The 25,674-nt window shown below is 32.0% G+C and overlaps 1 protein-coding gene across 1 annotated transcript; it reads right to left on the reverse strand.

The window, feature by feature from the left end:
* Positions 1–699: 699 nt before the first annotated feature.
* On the reverse strand, positions 700–10,459 carry LOC137837226 (eukaryotic peptide chain release factor subunit 1-3). Its single transcript, XM_068646162.1, has 2 exons — positions 10,323–10,459; positions 700–2,283 (listed from the first exon to the last, which is right to left on the reverse strand). Exon 2 carries the CDS (start codon positions 2,255–2,257, stop codon positions 947–949), a length of 1,311 nt encoding a protein of 436 aa, XP_068502263.1. The 5' UTR covers positions 2,258–2,283; positions 10,323–10,459; the 3' UTR covers positions 700–946.
* Positions 10,460–25,674: the final 15,215 nt, after the last annotated feature.

Here is a 25,674-nt window from a genome sequence, read left to right on the forward strand (position 1 = left end):
TTAAGTGAGATATTTTAAAAATATAAAATGATCTCTTCAAATTTATCTTATTGTCATGCTTACTTCATATATAATATTATGTATATGTATTTTTTATATATAAAAAATAAATGATAGAAGATAAAATAAGAATAATCAAGTAAAAAGTTTGTTGTAAGTTTTTTAAGATTTATTAAAACCGTACTATTAGTTATATATATATATATATATATATGTGTGTGTATATAAAATAAAATTATTTATCAATTTTTTATATAATATATACTCAATATTTTAAATATTTACATAGGTCTCATTTTAAACACCCCCACGCCCAGCACAAAAAAAAAAACGAAATATTTTTTGTTGTTATCTTTTACTTAGTCAACACTATCTAAATTCCCAAGGTATTGTTTGGATGAGAAGATAAGAAGAAAAAAAAAAGACCTGAGAAACTATATTTGCTAAGAATGAAGAGAGAAGACAACTTTAAAAATAAATTATAAATAAATAAATCTTTCAAAAATATAAATATTACTTATTTTTTTATCTTTGGAAGATAATCGATGCAAAACATTTATGCAGTATAATGGAAGTATTAGTTTCACCTTCATTATGCAGCTCACACTATGAAACAAGGAAGCGATGAAATTAAGCTACATTGTATTAACATGTGCAATATGCTTCAATTTCAATAAATAACTTTGTAAAACTCCAACATTTCAATCATGAGTTATTCCAATCATGTAACCAAGAAATGTTGTAAAATTATGAGTTGCCATAAGCATACAATGACTAATAAAAGGGAAATTGAATGAAACATAGGAAAGGGAAAAAGTGATACATAGAAGACGATCAAAAACAAAAAAGGATAAAGTCAAAGTCTTACAACCATAATCAATATCCAAGTCCTGCTTGGAGGCCCTTATAATCCAAAACAAAGTGATGGTCCTGCAGTAACAGACAATTAATCAGAATCAGACACTTCTCCCTCATCAGATAACTCATCAAATGATCTTATGTCAAGCTGGTACCGAAGAATTCCACCAATGCCACCAAACCCTCTGCAGAACTGTGACCCTTCTTGAGATTTGTTGGTAACAAATTCCAGGGAGCATCCAAATCGTTTGTACTCATTGGCAAACCACTCAAGCAATGGCATCTTCTCCTGAACTTCCAGCTCTGCAGAGGTTGCTGCATCACGGAAGTTGCTTTGATTGGTCTCCTGGTCCTTGCTTAAGTGCTTTATGACAATCTCAGCAGTGACACTATTTTTCAGCACATACCTGTTAGTATCCAAATTTTCCCACACAATGAGTGTTTCCACAGCACCCATCTCCAGTGCCTTCAATGTGTCATCAACCCCAAAGACATATCTCCCAGTGTCCTGACTTATCTCTTCAAAATATTTCCCTATCAAGCGTTTCTCTTGAATGAACTTCACATTTGACAAAATCTCCGCAGATAACTCAATAGCTTGATTGAATCCATTTTCCCCACCATAAGACACATCCACCACATTCAATATTTTTGCTTGCAACCGAGGATCAAACATGTCGGACTGACTCAGCTCAGTCTTGAAGTCAGCAGAACCAGCAAGTATCAGTCCAGAAACATTAGGTTGACTGGTGGCAGGATTGATGAAAAACTGAGTAGCAAGTTCTGCAGTTTTTCTAACATAGTTGTGACGTTTTTCCATCCTGAGACGAGCAAAACGCAAAGCTGATTGACCTCCTCTACCGTGCTTCTTTGGAAGATCAACAGTAAATTTGTGAAGCACCTCACGAGTGTTTCCACTTAAGGTCCCAAAGAGGGTGCCATTTCCATCCATAACAATGAAACCAAACTTGTCATCAGATTCTAAAAGTTCATTAAGAGCTTCAGTGTGAAACTTGTTATCACAGAGGTACAATGATGCATTGATAGGCTTGAAAGGTTCAAAATCAATTGTCACCTTCTTTTCCTTGCCATCATCAGTGACGATGGTTCCGGTGTAAAGAACCAACCCATTTGGAGGGACCTTGTTATATAGTTTCAACCTCTGCTGAGCAGAGGTAATGGCTCCCAACACTGACTGTCGGTTCACCCTACTTTTGATGTTTGAAGCAGTTCCAAATTCATCTCCCAACATCTTAGTGACTCGGGATATTTGATCACGTGGAGGCATTATCAGAGAAATCATGCTGGTACCGTTACCTCTAGCAGCTTCCAATGCCTTGATCAATTTCTTGATCTTCCATATCTCAATGTTCTTGTCTGATTCTTGACCATCAGCCATTGTTTGCGATAACAGGAAAGACTAGCCTACAAGCATAACAACAGAATGCTATTGAATTCAGCAAGTTCTAAATCAGTTAACCACCATATAGATCTAAATCTATTTTAGTCTCCAATGCTATTGAATCATGATTGAATTATTTTTTTTAAAACACATTAATATGCAATAACACATCTGTTAAAACAAAGTCGTGATTTCAAAATACCTAAGTGCATTGGTGTTGTTTTCAGGGTGGGTTACCATGCTGCCCAAAAAATTCACTTAAGATCCATCAAGTAAAATTTTAAATATCCAATCCACCCATGATCTGTTAATTGGATAAATAGCTAATTATCCACTAACTATTTTGTATGAATAATAGATACACCCATTAGTAGTTTTATTATCTTTTGTTTTTCAAGACCACACTGTCCTTTCTCTCTTTTCAGTAATGCAACTACAGCACCTGATTGAGAACAGAAAAGCCTATGTTTCCCCAAATTGTTGACAGATCAGGTCAGGTATATAACAGAAAAGTTCAAAAACACAGAGGTTAACTTTGCTGTGGAGGATTCATCAAACAATAAAATAACACCAACTCAAAAGTCTCAATTTTTTGAGGATTCAATCAACAATAAAAAGTGTGAAAACCCAAAAACAATTTACAGGACAAAAAAGAAAATCTACCTATAAGATGGTGTAGTGCAACAGAAATGTTGGGAAAGGGCAGCAACAAGCGACAACACTGATGGTGAATAATGAAAACAGTAATGAACTGATGATGACAACAATGCAAGAGTGAAGAGAGGGAAATATTCAGAACTAAGAGAATGGCGGCAAGGTTTTGGCTATAAAGGAGGCACAGTAACTAGCTGAGGAGTAGATACACACGTGTCTGGTGATCCTTCACCCACCCAATGAAGGAATCTAGACACCAACTGGTATGAGAATAAGGACTGAATTTTATTCAATTGAACTGATACCGAAATACAAATTACACAGGAGACTGAGTAAAATTGATTGAGTACAAAGGTTTCCTTCCAAGATGTTTTGAGCTTGGTCTCTCCCTTCCCAAAATCCACTTACCAAAAAACTGTGCCTACCCTCCCCCTTCTTCTATTTTTTTTTTATGTTGCTAACAACTGCCTTACGCTTGCCCCTGCTAATAACTACTAAAACAATTCAGTCCTACTAAAAAACCAAAATCCTGGCTCTCCTCTTATAAATTTACTTATAAGAGGCCTAACAATACTCCCCACCAAAAGAGTCACCTTGTCCTCAAGGTGAAAAGAATGAAATTGCTTCATGATGGTTTCCACTGGTTCCCAAGTGGATTCAAATTCTGGCAGGTCAGTTGACTGAATAAGAACTTTGGCAGTTCCATGAGCAGTGTTACGCACCACTTTTAGAGCAGCTAGTGTTATCTGCAATTCCAATTTTTCCGATAACATAGGTGGTAGAGGTTGAGGATTTGTTGATGGAGAGAACACCTTCAGTAAAGAAACATGGAACACGGGGTGGATTTTACTCTTTGGTGGAATGGCTAACTGAAAAGCAACTACTCAAATCTGTTTTGTGATCTGATAAGGACCATAAAAACATTGAGTCAACTTCTCATTTCTCTTCCGAGCCAATGATCGTAGCCTATATGGCTGTAACTTGAGATACATCCAATCGCCAATAGCTAAGGATAGTGGGGTCCTAGATCAGTAGACATACTTCTTCATCTGATTTTGTGCTTTGACCAAATTTCCTTTGAGATAATGTAACATTTGGTCTTTGTCATAAGTCATCACGTTCACCTCTTCCACAGTTGACGGGATAGTGGCTGCTTTTAGAAGATAGGGTGAGTCATGACCATAAAATGCTTTGAAAAGAGTCAATTTTAGAGAGCTGTTATGGTTAGTGTTAAACCAAAACTCAGCCCAACTCAAGGAGTTAGGCCACTACTAAGGCTGAGTTCCAGTGAGGCAACTTGGGTAAGTCTCTAACCATTGGTTAACCACATTGGTTTGCCCATCTGTTTGGGGTGGTACACAAAGCTAAACTTGAGCCTAGTGTCGGCCAATTTGAACAATTTTTACCAGAAGTGGTTTAGGAATATTTTGTCACGATTCGATACAATAGAAGAGGGAAATGCGTGCAACTTAACAACCTCGGCGATAAAAATTTCTACAAACTCTATTGCGGTAAAGGGATGGCTAAGTGCAAGGAAATGAGCGTCTTTAGCCGATTTATCAACCACTACAAAGATGACATCTTTCCCTGAGCATTGGGAAGCCCTTCAATGAAGTCCATGGATAAATCAACCCACACTTGGTTTGGTATAGGTAGTGGTTGAAGAAGTTCTACGAAAGATAAAACTTGATATGTGTTCCTTTGGCATGTCTCACACGTAGCTACATGATATTGGAGGTCTTTCTTTGTGCCTTCCCAATACACAAATCCAGAGATTCTTTTATAGGTTCTAAAGAAACCCGAATGTCCCCCCACGACTGGGTAGTGAAATTCATGTAAACAATAATGGAATTCGAGAAAACCCTTTTAGAAGCACTAACTGATATTTATAAAACAACTTCTGATTCTGAAATTTATAGCTTGGATGGGAATTAGAATCTTGTATCAGATCATGAATTATCCCCTGAAGCTTAGGATCTTGATGAATTTCAGATTTCCAGTCTTCTATTTACTCAAAGTGGATTGAGGATGAAGTTGAAAATGTCTTTTTCTAGAGATAACATTAGCCACCCCGTTCTCCTTTCCTAGTCTCTAATGTATCTCGAAATCCAGACCAATGAGTTTAGAGGTCCATCTGAAATCTTCCTCACTCATTATTCCTGGTTCAATAAGAAATTTGAAGTTTTTTTTATCCGTCAGAATTATGAAGTGCCTAGTGCCCCCAGTTTTGCACAACCATCACTATCAACATCAATTCTCTCGTATACTGACTTAGATTGCCCCGATCAAATAGAGTCTGGCTGAGGAAAGCCACAGGCCTGCCCTCCTGCATTAGAACCGCCCATAGCCCTTTGTTAGAGGCTTCAATTTCTATAGTTAATGTTTTGGAGAAAACAGGGATGGTCAATATAGGCAACTATGCCACCAGGTTTTTTTAAGGCAATTTGTGCTTCTTCATTCTACTGAAACTTATCCTTTTTTAACAATTGAGTCAAAGGTCTAGCTATCTTACCATAGTCTCTAACGAACCTTCTATATTAACCTATTAATCCAAAAAATCCCCTCAAAGCTTTAATATCCTTAGGTGTTGGACAATCCAACATGGCATCAATTTTCCATGGGTTTGCTACCACCCCCATTTAGGAAATGATATGACCCAAGTACTCCAATTGATTTTGGTTAAAAGTACATTTTTTTCTTATTGGCAAACAATTGGTTCTCCTTCAACAATGTCATAATAGCCCGTAAATGCCTTCGTTGTTCATCCTCGCCCTTACTGTAAACCAGAATATCATCAAAGAAAACTAGCACAAATTTCCTCAACTATGGGTTTAGCACCTCATTCTTAAGAGATTGTAAGATGGAAGGCATTGGTGAGTCTGAAAGGCATGACAACAAACTCATAATGTGCTTCATGAGTCCTGAAAGTCGTTTTATGAATGTCCTCTTCCCACATCCTGATTTTATGGTAACCAAATCATAAATCCAACTTAGAAAAAATCACTTCTCCTCCCAATTCATCAAGCAATTCAACAATAATAGGAATAGGGAACTTATCTAGTATGCTAATCTTGTTAAGAGCTCGATAATTTACACAAAACTACCATCCACCATTTTTTGTTCACCGAGACTATAGGGCTTGAATAAGGACTAACACTTGGTCTAATTATACCAAATTTAAGCATATCATCTACTAACCTTTCAATTTCATTCTTCTGGTAGTGTGGGTACCTGAATAGTCTCATGTTGGGATTATTAGACGCTTCCTTCAACTAAATCACATGGCCTTGCCTTCTAAGGGGTGGTAATCCTTGTGGTTCTAGAAAGACCGAGTCGTATTCTTCCAAAATTGATTTTGTACATGCGAAACAAATTGTTGGTTCTGCTTTCAGCTAGCATCAAACAGTACTTCACTAGGAATCCTTAGCCTTGATCACATAGAGCCTTTAAGAGAGATTTGAAAGAAGCTACGACTCTATTAAATCAGAATCACCCTTCAATGAGTGATATCTGACCACAACTAGAATTTAATTCACAAAAATTTGCTCTTATTTCTCCTAGACTAGCCAACCGTCCCATTCCCAACACCACATCAACTCCTCCAAGATCAAAGACACAAAAATCTTGTTGAATTTGTAGACCTTACATCACCAAATTTACTTTAGGACATGCCCCTTCACAATCTAGTTTTCTCTCATCAACCACCTCCACTGTATAAATGAAGGTTGCATGCATATTGAGTTCTTGTTGTTGCACAAACATGGTGGAAATGAAATTATGAGGTTCCACGATCAATAAGTACCATGGCTTGTCCTTTTCCAATCTTACTCCACAACTTAATCATTTTCTTTTACATAAATCCAACAATGCTACACATAATTAACTAGAGGTCTTTTAGCTGTGTCTTCCTCTACCACCGTAATTTCTCCTCCCTCTGCATACCCTTCTTCTTCCCTCTTGCCCAACACCAAAACATGTAACTATTTGTTTGCACACACCTAGCTTGGACCAAATTTTTCATCACACGTAAAGCATAACCCCTTCCTAGACCTCTCTTGTAACTCTGCATCTATTAACCTTCTAAAGCTTCTTCCTTTGAAAGTATTAGAAGGTTTCACCACACTTCCCTTTCCTGTAGAAATTCCAATTCCAGACACATTTCATTGTTGCTTCACTCATGTTCCCACATCATTGTTCAATTACTGATATACGTCCTCTTTGGCCTGCTCATCATACTTGTTGAATTTCCCCCTTTTGTGGCCAACTAGCTTTGCGTCTTCCTCTACCACTGTATTTTCTCCCTCTGCATACCCTTCTTCTTCCCCCTCAGCCAACACCAAAACGTGTAACTATTTATTTGCACACACCTAGCTTAGACCAAATTTTTCATCACACCTAAAGCATAACCCCTTCCTAGACCTCTCTTGTAACTCTGCATCTATTAACCTTCTAAAGCTTCTTCCTTTGAAGGTATTAGAAGGTTTCACCACACTTCCCTTTCCTGTAGAAATCCAACTCCAAACACGTTTCATTGTTGCTTCACTCTTGTTCCCACATCATTGTCCAATTACTAATATACGTCTTATTTGGCCTGCTTATCATACTTGTTGAATTTCCCCCTTTGGTGGCCAACTAGTTCTTCTAATCCACTCTGTGGCACAATCCATTAAATCAGCCAAGCTCTCTATTGGATAGAGCTTTAATTTTTCTTTAATTAAATCCTTAAGCCCATTCATAAAGATGCCCCTCAAGTATGTTGGTTATGCACTCTTTAACAGACTAGCATAGAGTTCGAACTTCTCTATGTATTCTTCCACTGGATAATTGTTGCCGAAAAGCCTCCCAAGTTTGTTGGTACACAGAGAACTCCCACCATTGATACCTAGTCAGTGCTTTTCCTTCCATCATCACCAGTAATTTTTCCTCTGCAGACATCCCTTTCAAATCAAATTATCTTTCCACTCTAGTTGTCCAACCATATGCATCCTCTCCATCAAAAACAGGCATATCCACTTTGTGTCATCCATCATTATGGCTTCCCTTTGGTTTTCGACGTTGTTCCCTTCCCCTGTCTTGCACGAATTTCTCGCACTGAGGCATGCCCTTCATTTAACATTCAACACTCGTTGCTATTGTTTCACACATTGCCAACAAGCCTTTGAACCCCCTCTTCAAGGCCTCCACACTCACTTCCATGCTAAGCATTGACACCATGAATGGTGTCCAAGAACAACCTGGCTCTAATACTAGCTGATAGACACCAACTAGTATGAGAATAAGGACTGAACTTTGTTCAATTGAACTGATACAAAGATACATAGGAGACTGGGTAAAATTGATTGAGTATAGAGGTTTCCTTCCAAGATGTTGAGAGCTTGGTTTCTCCCTTCCTGGAACCCACTTACAAGAAACTGTTGCTAACCCTCCCCTTCTTCTCCTTTTTTTATTCTGCTAATAATTGCCTAGAGGTAGTTACACTTGCCCCTAAGAATAATTGCTAAAACAATTCAATCCTACCAAAAAAACCTAAATCCTAGCTCTCTTCTTATAATATTTACTTATAAGAGGCCTAGCATAATCATAACATTAAATTTAGCCAATTAAAAATCAATAAAAAAATTGGATGGATGAAGGTGGTGTACCATATATGATAGTGAAACCACTTTAAGGTTATACTTTATATATAAATAAAAGGCACGTATTAAACAATGTATAGTGTAATTTGTGTATTGTACATAAAATCTTGCTAGTTGGCACCCTTGTATATGTGATGATATTTTCATTCTTCCAAGAGTTGATAGACAATCATATATTTAGATCCCCACAAGCTAAATGTGGCACCATATATTTGGTAATAAGAAAATAAAATAACAAAGAACTAGTAAGCAAAAATGAGTAAGACATGCAAAAGTGACACAAATGGAAAAACATTATAAGGTCTTATTTTCACACAATGGTTCAATAAGTTGAATTTTTGGACTTTGATGAAAAAGAAAAAATTAAAAAAAGTGGTTAGATTCTTATTTTCCTACATCAATAAAAATTTATATTATGCAATGTGTGTATATATATGTGTGTGTGTGTATATGTGTGTGTATAGACATATATAGGGTGATTGAGAGAGAGTTTGCAATATGTGCTGCAGGGAAAACGTCACAAAATTGTAACCATACAGGGTAGCGCAAAAACTTAAATGTTCAACAACAGCTTGAGAAGCACTTTCCAAAACCTTATAATCAAGATTGTTCCCGCATATCATAATATTAATGAAAAATACGACACTTTGTTTAATACATTCAATTAATACAAAGAATGTGAAAAATTATAATCTTTTCAAATATTTTGTTTGAGATAAAAAAATAAATAATTTTCAAGCAGGGTCACTGTAAAGATTGTCACACTTTCAACCAATTAAAAATCATCTTAGGTATGGCCTAACTAGTATAAAAGTCAACAAACTTATCATAAATGATTAGATAATTAATCAAATTTTAAAACAAAATACAGACTCAAAGCGTCCTCATTTAGACTTCTAAAGAAACTGAAAACATGGTAATGATAAGAAAGGAAAAATTTAACCTACCTACAATCAGCCTAACATGTGAAAATGTCACAGCAAAAAATGAGATTTAAGTGAAAAAAAAAAAACTATGTTTTTGAACTTTGTACTTTTTATAAAACTTGGTTTTACTCGGTGCACTTTCAAATTAAAGTCCTCCATCTTCTCAAAATATTTGATTTTAATCCTTGTTTATATTTAAATTTCATATTTAGTGGCGTTTTTTTTACTGTCATAAAATTGAGGGAAGGACAAAAAAAAATTTTTGAAGTTCGAAGACCAATTCATCAATTTGAAAGAACAATAACAAAATCCAAGTTCGGCAAAAGAGTATACGGACCAAAACCATATCTTTCCCGAAAATAAATCCGTAAACACAGTAAGCACTCTTAACTGAACCATCCCAAAGTTGAGTTAACAAACACCAATCAATTCCAAAAGATAGAAATGAATTCGATAAATAATCTCTTACCACACAATTTTTTGCTAAAAGAACTCTTATTAGAAAACGGAAAACTTGTTAAACCCGTGTAAAAAAAAGCATAAAAAAAAGGTAACATAGCCATATCAGTCAAAACAGATTCAACTTTCTAGTCAAACCATGAAAGACAGCAACTAAAATTGCATATTAGTGAGGTTAGCAGATAAATCAAATCAACCCAGGTAGCAGTTCACTAACAGCATCCATAAATAAATCAAATGAACCAAAGATGAAAGGTTTTGGACTCCAGTGAAGAAAAACACTAAACATATTGCAAATCGAAAAGAAATTGTTGAATCTAAGGATTTGAATCGAACAAGTGAAGTTTGAGATGTAGGAGAAAAAAGAGATTGGGGAAGTTTCCATACCTCTGTGACAAGAAAGGATGCTAGAGATGAGAAAAGGGAGTGAAGCTGAAACTCCCCCAATTAGGGTATTAATGGTGCTGCTTGCTTCTTCAACCTCTATTTCGTCATTGGTTATTATTATTATTATTATTATTATTGTTGTTGTTTTTTACTTGGATTTGAATAATTGCAGGGTGGACCCACCACGGGCATGTTGCTGAAGCGGTGATGCTCCCTCTCACATTTTTTTAATCTTTTTTCCGTCCATCGTTTTGCCTCTGTTTAGGCACTAACTTTCTAATAATAAAAAATCTTCAAAATTTAAATAGGTTTTTTTTTAATTATATTTTATTTTTTTATTTATTTTGTTTAATTTGAAAAGGACAATAATATAACCGTTTCAATGTTTTAAGTTATATAAAACATAATGTATTAGTTTTATTAACTACTAGAGAAAAATATGTTTTTTTAATGTGTATCTATATTTTTTATTTTATTATTTATATTTAATTATGTATAATATTGAAATTTGAAATAATAGCGTTATTATTTGTACACTTATATTATAAATATTGTGTTTTTTATTTTTTTAATAATATATTTTTATGTAATAATAAATTATTGTTGTTATTTGAGGTGTTAGTCAGATGTCAAGTAGCATAATTATGTTTAACATAAAAGTTTTTATAAAAAAAATACGAATAATACACAGACACATCTAGTAACAATTAAGTGGTAACAAAAAATGAGTTTAAAACAATTGAAAAAAAATAAATTTAAATTACAAAATAATCAAAATAAATTAATAAAATAAAATATTAATAAGAATAAAATAAAAATAAATTTATGTACACTAAAAATAATTATAATAAAGAATCTCTTTTATATAAGTATAGTTAAAATGATGTACATCTTGTTATTCATCTATTAATGATTTTATTGTTGATTGAGTAAAATATAATCATATAAAATTGATAACTTAAGTGAATCTCTTATTAATAATAAAATAAAACTAAATGAAATAAATCCTGTTAATCTTTTTAAATCAATGAACCGTTAATCTAAAATCAATTTCTAACTTAATTAGAAACTTTAAACGTGTAATATGTAATGACATTACAAAAATTATCAGTCCCTTAATTAAGGACCTAGGTCGTTAGCATTCCAGGCAAATACATCATTTTAAGCAGATAAATATGAATTTTATGTTAAAATAATTTTTTTCCTCTCAAAAACAAGTTATATTCATTAAAAGTTATCAAACTAATTTATTAATAATTGAAACTTGTGGGCGCATACATAAGAAACACAAGTTACCTACTAGAGAAAATAACATCTTAGTCTACATTTTTATTATTTTATTTTATACAATTGTTTAAATAGTTTATGAGTCTTTATTCAAGTCACTTGGGCACCCATAAAGACTCAAAGAAAGTGGTGTAAGGTCCTCTGTATAAGGGTTTCTTATTGCACCTCCATATATTCTTCTCTTATTTCTATAAATTTTTATATTTCCACAAATATCCATCTGTAATATTTCAGATTATGTAATCTAGAAGTTTTTTTTCAAATTTGTAATTAGCTTTCGGATTACATAATTCGGAAGTTTTTTTTTCATATGCATGATTAGTTTTCGGATTATATAATTCGGAAGTCTTTTTTAGTTTTTGGATTATATAATCTGGAAGTTTTTTTTCAAATGCGTGTCTGGATTACATAATCTAGAAACTACTCTATGGGGTGGCACAAGAAGAATAAAAAGGTATTTTCACGTTGTGTATAGAAGTGGCAGAAGAACCTATGGAGGTGCAGGAAGAAATAGTCTCGAGTTGTAATAGGTTGAAAGGTATTACAAGAACCTCTTCAATTGTGATATCATTGTTCTAGCTAATTATTCATAACCATATAATCATATACCTCAACTTAATGAGGAAACTAAGTGAGCCATTTTAGCTTCGGTTATTATGGGGAAGATTTGTAAAGTAATTGTGAGCATGGAACCTTTTGAGACTTTTGTGTGACGAAATTCAACTATTCTTATTTAAACAAAATTGGCATATTGTCAAAGTATATTTATGGAAAATGGTGGATGATGCATTCTCAAGTTCCAGGTTAACCCTAAAGTGCTTGAAACAAAAAAAAATAAACTATTTTTCTTAGTGAATTTCGTTTTGCTCAACAAATTTAAAATAAAGGGTTAAATATTTCTTTTGGAGTTACATCAGCTCAATTAAAGTGTTTTCGCTTAGTCAATTAGGACAAAAATTTGATGAATTTTCATTGTACCAAATCAATAAAAGATAGAATTTGTTTAACACACAAAAAAAAAAGGAAAGAAAGAACATTGATTTTCTACACGATAAGTGTTCTCTATGCTTATTAAGCATAATAACATTTTTTTTCTTTTAAATACTTGTTAAGTTGATTTTCATAGTTTTCTCAATAGTTTTTACAATAATAGAAAAATAGAGTTTAACTATATTTTTTTATTGATACGTTTTAAAACTTATTTGGTAATTAAAGGTAGTGAAGTCAACATTATTCTTTGTTTATTCATAATGACTTGTGTTCAATAAAAAATGAACACTAAAAGGGTAGTTGACTTCAAGTAGTCTTTCAATGAATTCAATAGTGAATCTAGTCGATCAGTGTTCAAAACTTATCTGCAAACAGTAAAAGTTAGCAAAAACAATAAAGTAAAGGGGGGTTTAGATTGTTCAATAGAGAATGTGATAAACGGTAGAAAAATAATAAAGAAAGCAAGTTGATTCTGAAGTTCATTCACCATAACATCTTAGTCTACATTTTTATTATTTTATTTTATTGAGTTAAAATTTAATTATTATAATAATTATTATTATTATTTAATTAAATATATTTTTAATATATGTTTGTAACATCCTTATTTTGTGTTGCTTAATCAAGGATCCAATGGTCACAGAGCACATAACTGAGGCTATGGTGAACTATTCTATATTAATGTAGAGGTAAGTCATAACGGTGACTTATTGCTTTAGATAACCTTGTGCGAGAGATTGACTTAATTTGGCAAAATAAGAACAAGGATTTTGAATAAAACATTGCATTTATAAATAACAATAACAAAGAAATTTCACAAAGCTATTTTAATTCTAACATCTATGTTATATTGTTATTTTTTTGCTTTAATGATTTGTCTACCACTTCACCTCTCAATCTAAATATCTATTATTATTATTATTTATAGTTACTATTTACAAATATTATATGCAAACCATTTCTCAATTACATATCACTTCAACATAAAAGATATTATATTTTAATATCATTAATTTCTAGTGGATACGACGATCCTTAGTTTTACTACAATTGACTTGGTTCACTTGCCGAGTAAAAGTGGGGAGATTTAACTGAGCTAACTCACCATGTATGTTCATTTTGGTGCTATAGAAACTAGTAGAAGTAACTAAGAGAAAAATGTTGTCCTTCATGTAGACTAAATGTAATAGTGGGAGTTGTCCGCATAAATTCAAAGACATTTCTAAAAAGGCTCTGACATAAGGGCAAACAAAATCACACAAGTCACAATGACCCTTTTTAGGACATCTACAAATATAAGTAATAACATGCATAACAAAAAGAATGAATAATGAGATATACATGTCTTACGTGATTTTTCATGCAAAAAAAATAAATCATAGCTTCGAAGTGCTTAGTTTCATAGTATGTTTGATAAACAACTTAAAAAGTGCAGATTTGTATGTCCTTCACTGTATGTAGTTAAGACTCTAGAAGTAATGAGTGTACATTTGTATTATTCTCTCAAGTGAAAATTTTCCTTGAAAAAATACATTTATTATTGTGTAGCCTAGAAAGACTTTGTGTATTAAGTCTATAGAGACAATGTCTATTTGATACTTAATCTCATAAGGAGAATAGTAGATAACCGGAAGTTTTGTGTACTTGTATAGGCTAGAAATGGTAAAAATAGTAAAAAATAATACTTCTATTAAATTATGATTAATAGAATGTTTTATATGTTACAAAAGAGAAGTGAATGAGTTTAAGTTTGAAGTGAATCTGTATAAATAAAGTGTTTATCATCTTTTTCTATTACTTGAATCCTCTACTCTTGAATGTCCTTCTAAATGCTTCTAAAAGAAATTGTGAACAAATTTTAAAACCTTATCAACTTTTAAAAGTCTTTTTAAAGATTCTATTTATTCTTCTTTTCGAAAGCTATCAATTTCGTTATATATATATATATAAAATGATTTTTTTTAATTCCAGCAATATTTTAAAATATTAAAACATAAAAATCATTAAGATTGTTATGCAAGAATTATAATTGTTTTATATACTTAAATATATTTTTATTCATTGTAGTTTTTTTCTTCTAAAATGAAAATCATTATTTCTTTATCACATTTTTATATATTACTAATTAAATACTCATGTGTTGAAAAGGAACTTATAAGACATACTAGTGTTTTGTGTTTTGATATAATGTTAACATTTTGGCACCTTAAACAAAATCTTTAAGAGTTAGAAAACAAATTATACTTATACATCTTAAAATAAGTATTAGAAACTAAAAGTAGTTATTTGAAATTTAGGGACTACAAAAATATACATATTTAAAACAATAAATAAAAATAATGATTTCAAATTTTATGAAAATAAAAAATAAAGAAAAAAATTATTGAAACTAAAACCAAAACTCGCTAATTTTAAAAGTGTTAAAATATATTTTAAGTTTTATTTTATATATGTTGAATTAATTAATTTATATAAACTAGCAGAAACACATATACTATGGGGTCTATGTATTTATATATATATATATATATATTATTATAAAAAACTTATACTTTTCAATATTTTTTTATAGATTAAATGATTATTTGTACAACGTTTTGTTCTTTGGAATATATACGAAATATTGTATTACAGGAAACCTTAAGATTTACTATCAAAATAATTATGTTGACCATTTTTTATAGATTAAATGATTATTTTTTGTTTTTTTAATTGTTTAAAAAATGAATGATAAAAAATAGAAAATAAAATTATTTGAATTAAGAAAAATAAAATAAAAATAAATGAAAAGTACGGTCAATCCTTTTATTTGTTAATAAATTATATTCATTATTTTAATCTTATTTTTTAATTATTTTACTACTTTAATATATTTTGAAATTATTGTTATAGATACTAAAGAGGAAAAGCATTATTAAAAATTACTATAATTGAATATTTCTTTTTAGTATTCTTGTTGACTTTTCGAATACTTGAAGACCAGAATTATAAAAATATTTTATCTTTATCCCTTTTGATTTTAATATTTTTTAAGGTAAGAGATAAGATTGTGGAATTTGAATGAGATAAATTCATTATAATGGTATTAGTAGAATTCTTTCTTGATAAATGAAACATAGAATCAATCGTTTTCATTTAAATTTAATAAATATGTTATTTAAGTTTTAATACATACTATATATATTTTTAAAATAATATAATTATAACCTTGTTTTATATTAATATATAAACAAATATCTGACAAATTGTATATTAGTGTTCATTCAAGTAACTATTAAAATTAAAATTCATATATTTATTATATCTGAAAAAACATAATTCTATATTAATTGTATATTAATGTTAATTCAAGTAATTATTAAAATCTAAATTAATATTATAGTTTTTAATTTTATTTTTACAAAATTGTATGTATATATATAGAAGTTTTAAAGAAGATACTTAACGTTAACTAAACTATCAATCATAAAAATTACCATGTAAATTTGTTTCAGATTCAAAAATTGTTCCTTGTTTAATAATCGCTTAACAATAATGATGAAATGGTAGTCAAATTTAAAAATTGCTCCTTATTTAATAATCGCTTAGTCATAATGATAAAACCTCCAAGATAAAATAATGAAATAAAATATTAATATAAGAATAAAATGAAAATTTTTTATAAATAAAAAATCGATTATAAAAAAAAGTCTTAATTATATATTGTTATAGATTATATATGATTTAAATTGAATTATGAACATTTATTTTTATAGCAAAAAGTTGATTACTTAAAAGTTAATATAATTCAGAAAGTTATATAAGAAATAGATTATTTAATTCAGTTTAAACTACTTTAAATTAAATGGAATGAAATTTTTATATTTAAATTATTTTTTAAAATATATTTGATATTTAGGATTTTTAATTAAATAATTATATTTATATAAAAACAAGGAAACGAGATACGTACTACAAAATAATACTTGCATTGTTTCTTATTGAATTTTATGAGTACATTATGAAATTAATATTTTACCTGTTATAGATTTTTTTGTTTTGTGCAAATATCACTGTGATATTTAAATATGTGTAGTACTCTTCCCGTGTATTCTCGGTACCACACATTTCATCAACAAAATGTTATTCTTCCTTTGATCTCTGTTGTGATATTTAAATATGTGTAGTACTCTTCCCGTGTATTCTCGGTACCACACATTTCATCAACAAAATGTTATTCTTCCTTTGATCTCTTTTGGAGATCCCACATCGACTAGAGATTAGAGCCTTTCATTGTATATAAGTGGATGCAAACCTCAATCCTATGAGTCGGTTTTATGGGGTTGAGTTAGGCTTAAATCCACTTTGTAATAATCTCCTCCATCATATAAATTCAGAAAGCAATCAACATACTCAAATGAAATATCCGTTTTGTTTTTAATAACTAATATGTCACTTTTAGATTTCATCATCCATAAATGACCTTCCAGATGTCACTTCCGAAAATCTGGATATGAAAATTTGGAACTGATAACTCACTTCCGAAAATGACCATCCAGAAGCTTAAATGAAATATGAAAATGGTTCGAAATCCAGAATGTATAAAAATCACTCCCAAATTTGTGCATCTGTAAGCAAAACTGAAATCAAGGACAATGTTGACCTTTAAATTTTGCGTTGGGTGCATGTCATAAATAATATGGTGCAGGGTGAAATTGTCTTCTTCCTTTGTCTCCTAAAAGGAACTAGGCTTGCCAACTCGTCACTTAGGGAACAAATATTTTCATTTTGGACAATTTCTTCATCTTGCACCTTTTTTTCAAAAGTAATTTTGGAATTGAAAGATTTATGGATTATATAATTTAAAAATGAAAAAAAAAATCTTGCTCCTTTGGCCAAAGTAATTTTGGAATTGAAACCAAGGATAATTTTAGAATTAAAAGATTTATGGAAGTACATGAACAAATTATGGAGGTGAAGTTTCCTTGATTTTGGTTTGCACTTTGAAAGAAAAACTTTAAGTACGGTAGGTACTGTAGAGGAAGAACGATAGAGAGAAAGAAAAAATAAATAAAATATAATGATATTTATTTTATTACTTTTACCCATTTTAGTTCATCCTTCCATTTCTTTTCTTACCTTTGTACTAAATCACTCAAAGGCCATTTTAGTACTTATTTAATAATGTGGAATTAGCGAGTGTTTTTATTAACCCTTGAGTTGATAAAAATATATTTTATTTCAAGTGCATTGTGCTGCTAAACAAGTTGGTTTCCTCTCACGTGAACGGTCAAATGAAAGTTTGTTTGTTTTTTTTTTCTTTTAGTATAAGGGTTAAGAACTTATTTGTTGGGTGCTTGTGATAATTGTTTTATGTTGTATGAAGGCAAGAAAACATCATAACAATGTGTTCTATGGTTGATGGATTTTGTGAATTTGATGATTTTATTTGGATTTTGAGAGTTTGTATTTGGTGTTTTGATTTTGTTTTTTTCTTAGTTACTCACTTGGCATTTCAATTCTTATCAATGCAAATTTTGATTCAATTGAGTTAGTTTTTGTTATAAAACTTCATTTGAGTTTATATGTAAGGTGCATTCCTGAATGAACCTCATTCCAAATATAGTTACTGATTTTGCTTGTTCTTTCGTTTTTAGCAGCAGTTGATTTACTGAATTAGTAGCTAAAATGAATTGAATACCTAATTCTTTGTCATGTAGCTTGTTGAGTTGTTGGCCAAAAGAAACTTGGTTCAGTGTTAAGTTTGCTTGGTCTTTTGAATAATCCTGTATCGATCAGTCCTCGATCATCGACGCCAGAGAAAGACCTCAAACATCGACACTAGAGAAAGACATCAGACATCAGACATCAGACATCAGACATCGATGTCTGATAGTAATGGTGGGCCACGTAAGGTGGGTCCCATAATTCATATCAGATACTAGTTAAACACCCAGATATAAGAAAAAAACCTAAGTCACGAGAGGATCATGCATGGGGTGTGTATGGTACATACGGGTACAACACAAGAAAGTGTTCCTTGGAGGCGCTGAGGTCCGTTAGGGTTAGGATTTCCAAGGGAAGATTGCATGCATGACACGTGAATACTCAGGGCACCCATAGAATAGATGGCCATGCAGGAACCCTATATATGGGTAACGGAACAGAAGTAACCCTAGTTACAACCTATATAAAAGGTGGTAAGAACCCTAGCAAGGTACACCGTTTCTAAGACTGGAACTACTTTATTCACTTATCGTTTCTTTTCCCTAGTACTGACTTGGGCGTCAGAGTGCAAACGACCGCCAGAGCGCCCTTTGTCTCTACAGGTACAACGTTCCTCAACCAAGAAGAGTGCATGCGAAGGAGGAGACAGGCGGGGCCTGAAGCTGTCGTTGGAGTCAAACGAAAACCAAGTCAACCGACGAGAACAAATCCTTAGCCACTTTGTTGTGTTATTTCTTTCTTCATGATGGAAGAAGTTAAACAGATGCCATAACTAATGACTTTTCTACGACAATGGTGAAGATTTTTTCTATGAATACTTCTTTAAAGAACTAGACATTCTTTTCACTTATCCAATTTGAATGTCGATTTTTATTGAGATTCATGTGGCCCTAAGTCAACTCCACCCAAATAGTTAGGCTTTCCTAAAGACCTTTCAAAATTTGTGTACTCATATGCACATCCAACCAAGTGTAAATACCTTTATATATTTTTATCAATTGAAGTATGGTGTCGAGGTTGGTTGGGTTTCTTTGAATGGAGCTCACTATGAGTCTCTTTTTATCGTGTACTTCTCTTCATTCAAGAGATACTTTTTTTATTCTAATTCCAATCCTCGGTTTCTAGTGTACTAGCAATGTCCATCAAAATTCAAGTCTAGATCTCCTCGACTCGTTTCTTCTGTGGAAAAGAATGACATTGAACTTTTAAAGTCTTTGTCAAGGCCTTCTAAACACCTCTCTAGTCGATGACCCCTTAGCCATGTTTATAGGTATATTTTATTTTTTTAATTTTTCTTTATTGACTATGTTAGGTTTGTTAGTATTCATAAATGATTTTTTTTATTCTTCATAAATCATGGGTAAAATTTTTTATTTGCGAAAGATGTTTGCCTAGTCTGATGAGACGTATAGGATCTCAATGATTCCGAGCATTCGAATGGTAGCCCTTCAAATCTTCCCACGTGGCCTGGGCTAACTAACACTACTCAGCCTTCGAATGCAGTGAAAGAGAAGGTGATAAATAAACTATTCTCTAACCCTTTAGGTCAAATAGACGAAGGAACAAGCTCGACTCGAGTTGTTTTTCAACCCATTCAAGTTTTGGTTCCGAGTAATGCTCCCTCCTCAACCCCGCCTGGCGTCATTTACCATGGAAGAGTAGTAAGGCTCCTTGTCTTGAGCATATTTATACAACAACTTGAGGATCTAACTCCCTTTTGTTGGAATTAATGGCTTAAACAAGAGGGGGTGAACTGTTTATCAAAATATTTTTGCAAAGATTGAATAAGAATGAAACTTTATTAACAATCACAGAAGAAACAATCAAGAAAGTCAATCAAACAATGTAATTAAAACTGTTTGCAGAATTTCAATCGGTTGAAACTTCGTTTTAACCAGTTATTTATGGCAGTAGCAAGAACCAATTCAAATAAAACAATTAATAAGGAGTGAGTGAGTGTGTGTGTGTGTGTGTGTGAGAGAGAGAGAGAGAGAGAGAGAAATTACTCAGCCAATTATACTGCTTCACTCAACCTTGAGCTACATCCAGTTTCCAGAACAACCACTGGGTTCCACTAGTAACCAATCACATATTACAATTCACACAACCACAAAGAGGTGATCTAGATACCACAAGAACCACTCACCTTCTTTGCCAAACACACAACCTTAGTCAGAACACTCTCTGACCTTACAGGTTTACACACTTCACAAGTATATAAAAGAAAATATTACAAGAATAAGAAAAGAACAAATTACACCTGGATTTACAGGAATCACAGAGCTCCTATGATCAGACCTTGAACCAATGCACAGCTACATAGCAATCTTGCGAACCTTTGAAAAAATTTTCTAAAAAAAATCTCAATCTCACTGTATTTAACATCTCTCTTGTTGTTATTTGTTTTGAAAGGAAAGCCATATTTATAGCTCTCAAAACTAGCCGTTCAAGACAACAATCATGAGCCAAAACAGTTTTGATTCAAATGAAAAACAGATTAACCGGTTTTTGAAAAGCTGTTATGAAATGTGACAATCAACTGGTTGAAATGTCGTTTTTATCGATTGAGTTGGTTAGTAAGTTATTTATCCAAGTCAAAAACAGTTTTGAAAACCTTCAACCAAGCCAAGTGACAAACAACCGATTATATCGTGGTTTCAACCGGTTGTTTTTCCCTTTGCTTAGAAAAACACTTTTCTCTTTTAAAAAGATTGAACTAGCTTTGTGCAATGGACTAGGAATGATCTTTTACAAAATTTCTAAACACCCTAGACTAAGCTTAATCCAAAAGCAGCACAACATCAACATAGAAACTTTCAACACAAATTTGAATCATCAAAGCTTCCATGCTCTACACCTTTGGCATGTAGGAATGCACACCAATACAATATCTTATAGTGGTGGTTTCCCCATTGAATATGATATCGAGTTAATTGACCATGTGGGATCGTTGGAGAGCCTAAATGGTATTGATGTAAAGATGACAACCATTGTGAGAAAAAGTTGGCTGAAAACATGGAGGGAGAAGCCCCATTAAAGTACTTGAGGAGCAGACACATGAATTATTGAAGTTTAAGGCCGAAGCAAATGCTACTGAATAAGTACGGTTGTTAGAGCTCGCTCAAAGTGCAACTCATATTAAAACTCTAGAGGATGAAATGCAGCTCCCCCGAGAAGCCACAAAAAATGCCAAGAAGGTCAAGGGTTTGGACAAGACCAAACTGAAGGCAACCTCTGATCAATTCCTAAAAGAGAAGAAGGAGGTTGCGACTCGAATCGCTCATTTAATGCAAGAAAAGTAAGAAATGCCCCTGAAAGAAAAAAAAGATTTAAATAAGTTGAATGTCGAGCTAGCCTTAGCAAGTGTTGAAGGTTTTAAAAAGGGTTTTGGCAAAGCAACACACCAAGCCGTGTTGTTTGCTCCTATCTTATACGAGAATAAATAACAACAACTCGGTTTCTTTGGGCTGTGATATTTCCATGCTGTTATATGGACATTAATATTCTGTATTTTATTGGGTCGAGTAGTACAAATTATTAACATTAATAAAAATGTTATATTGACATTAATAATCAGTATGTTATATTGGAACGTATCCATGATATTAATTGTATATGTTGATATATATGATTAATATGAGATATGTCTGTTGAACCAAGTGGTGTTCAAGCTTTGAAGAATCCAAACCCTTTGAAGGATGTTGAAGCCTTGGCTGTGTTTGGTGTTGCTGTGCTGGTTTAGTATAGTTCTGGGGTAGTTTGAGTATTGTAATCCACCCCTTAATCGAATCTAAAGCATAAGCATCTCAATCTTTGTAAAAGTAAAATGTTTTCAAACTAAGTTAAAACAACCGATTGTTTTGTCGAAACAACCGATTGTTTATACTTAGATGTTTTGAGAAAAAGATTGAAAACTATTTTTCAAATGGTTGAATTGTTAAGAACCAAAACAACCGATTGATTCGAAGAAACAACCGATTGTTTGTTTTGGGACCATAACAGAAAAAACTGTTTTATCTTTGACTGAGCTTTAAATGATTTAACTGCTTACGCTCCAGTCATTAAATGCTTTGACCAATCTTTTAATGCAATTTAAGAGTTTGTTAAGATTTGATAACAAACTACATCTTTGAATATATTCAGAAAAACAAATTTGTAAAAACAAGAATTTTGAATAGAGTTTTCTAAGTTTTTCAAAGAGCTGAGATTGCAAAAAGTTTGTGATTGATCAAAGTCTATGGAATAGGATTCTGCTTGTATTGATTTCAGATTATCTTCTGTAACAAGTGTAATCCTTGTACTCTGTGAAACAAGTTTCGTTTCTGTGTTTGCTGAGATTGGTTGTGTGTTCTTGAGGGGATCAAGATCAGCAATCTTGGTGTTGGTGTGTTGGCCAAGAAGAATGTGTTTCTTGAGGTGTTCAAGGTCATTCTCTTGGTTGTTGTGTAAGTGATCAAGTTGTGATTGCTTAGTGGATTTCCTCAGGGTTTCTGAGAAGACTGGATGTAGCTTTGGATTTGGAGTGAACCAGTATAAATTTCTGTGTGCAATCTCTCTTTCCCTAACTCTTTAAATTCAGTTTTGATATTTGTTAACTGGTATAAACAACCGATTGTTTCGTTAAAACAACCGATTTTTTTACCAGTATTGTGCCTTTTGCTTTATGTTTTGAAAAAATGATTTCTTAATCAAGGCTTTCTTGAAGTATTTTCATTCTAGGCTTAAAAGTTTACAAAAATCTTCTTTAAACAATTCACCCCCCTCTCATTCAAAGTCATATATTCTAACAATGTCTATCTTATATATGTTTCACTAATGATCGGATCAAGTAGATTAAAACATCAAGTGGTGAGAAATTGAAAGAAGTTTGTCAATCAGGTTATATGTCTATGAACTACTCTAATGTAAGAAGATGAGAGCGGATTCTCAAGACACTTTTAATGGGTTAGGTTTTAGTCTTTGGTAGGACGTGCTTAATATGAGTCTTTCTAAAAATGTGAATGGCAAATTAAATTGTTAATTGGTGTTATGATTAAGGATTCATGTATCTTTGTGACTACAAGTAGATGTATGTTTGTAAATTATGTTAGATCAAACACTTATCATTAAACTAAAAGTTATAGTTAATAGTTAAAGCATAATTTTTTTCTATTGAAGAGTGTAACAAATTAAGTGTCACGACTTGATTATAACTTGCCCATCAGGCCTCCAACACGGGACAATTCCTACATCCTTCAAAAATCAGTAATTGCTCAACTAGGAATCAAATTCTTTGATTGTGACTTGGTCCACCTGACCTCCGCTACGAAACAATTGGCGCAACTCAACAATTTCACCTGCAACAATTTCCTCACTAAAAATCAAACTTGTAACCTTAGTTTTGATACCAATTGTTGGATCAAAAACTTACCATTAGGCCAAAAACTATAACTAATATATCTACGTAACTGTGTAGTAGTCCAAGTGTCACAATTTGATTAAGTGAAAACAAGTCAAAACACAAGAAGGAAGATTTAAATTGTATTTTAAAACTTTCTAAAACTTTCACAATATATCGTCTGATGATACACAATTAGATGATAGTTTTACTTGACAAAAATTCTGTAAAAAAAGATTTGGTTCGTAAAGCTCTCATTCTTTTAGTTAGTGTGATATGATAATATGTCATTCATGTTGTGAACTTTATACTGGTTTGTGTGATAGTGTAGACAATGTCCAATTCTTAATGACTGATTGAGTTTCACTACTCAAACTGCTCTTGCAAGCTACAAACTAAGTGTTATTTGGAACACAACCACTCTTAATAACCCAAGTATTTTTTTTGGATATGAAGCCACTCATGGATAAAAGCACGAGTATTTTTTGGAACTTAGCCACTCTTGGATAAATAACCTAAGTATTCTTTGGAACTCAGTAACTCATGGATAACCCAGTAAGTATTGTTTGGAACACACTACTTCTAGCTAAGACAATATTATTTGGACAACAACCATCTATTGTTAAATCAAAGTATTATTCGGAAAACAATCACTCTTAGCTAATACATTGAGTATTGTTTGGAATGTAGCCACTCTTGGCTAAGAAAAATACGATTTGTATAAAGATGTGATAAAAAAAATATCATAATGGTTTTCGCATTAGAGAGTATTAGTTTCTTACGACGTAAACAAAGATATGAACTCTCTTTTAGTTTGCTAAACGAAAAAACAATATTCTCTACAAAGCTTTCATGAGCGCAAAAAGATTATGGCAACATTTTAACACTTAGCAATAGTTTTCTTTTGTGTATTTTTCTTCGAATGATAACTTTATATAAGGCTTGAAAGAAAGAGTTGTTGGCAACCCTCTTCTGGTCGTTGAGAGCCTTTGAACTCAGATACCTTCATCTTATAATGTTTGATGAGTGTGGACGCATAGATTCATTAAATGCACTCCGTGCAACTTTAAATTTCAATCTCCTTCCCAAGCACATCCCGATAGCTAGCAGTACTTATCAGCATGAGGTCAGAAACATTTTAACTTAAAATGAAGTAAAAGTAAAGATCGTACGAGGCATATGGATGGACCATAGTTGACATAAGCTTGTGTTGGGATGGTTATTGAAACAAAACAACCTTAGCTCGTATCCCAAGAGATCTTGATCTAGACTTATGCTTGCGTAGATCATCTGGGCAAATAGAAGACGATTGCATTCCCTACAATACAAAAATAAGCTTTAAGAATATTTTCGTTAGGTACAACATATGCATAAAGACTGTGGGCACTTAATGTTAGATAAAGACTTTATCGATCAGACAAAGCAAAGACTATATATTGTTATATTGTCTGACAAACAAAATACTTGCATCTTAGATAATTTGTTATATTTTATAATTCATTATCTTACAAATGAAGCATTCTCCTGTTTTATACTTTGTTGTGACAATCATTTAATCAAAATTATGAAACTATTAGACTTTGCTTTAACATATTGTGATTTGACTCACCTAATCATTGTCTTAAAGATAATTAATGTACTTTGTAAAATTTACCATTCAACAATACTCTTGCTAGAATCAAATTCTTCAATTATCACTTTACCACTTGATTTTCGTTACAACACAATTGGTGCAATATGAAATATATTATTAGTTAACTATTAATATATGATTAGTTAAAAAAAAATCCAAAAAACATTTAACAAAATTAAAGTACTATTATAATTTAAATAATAAATTATAAAGTTATTTATAAAAAAATTATCTAGTCCAAGAATTTTTTAAAATGCAAAGTTAGATAAAAAATTTATTGAAATTATATTTAAATATGTGCACATGTAAAATCAATGGGAGTTCCAACATTGATATTCTATATTTTTTTTACTATCAAA

This window comes from Phaseolus vulgaris, chromosome 4 (assembly GCF_000499845.2).
Source record: "Phaseolus vulgaris cultivar G19833 chromosome 4, P. vulgaris v2.0, whole genome shotgun sequence".
NCBI classification, from domain to species: Eukaryota; Viridiplantae; Streptophyta; class Magnoliopsida; order Fabales; family Fabaceae; genus Phaseolus; species Phaseolus vulgaris.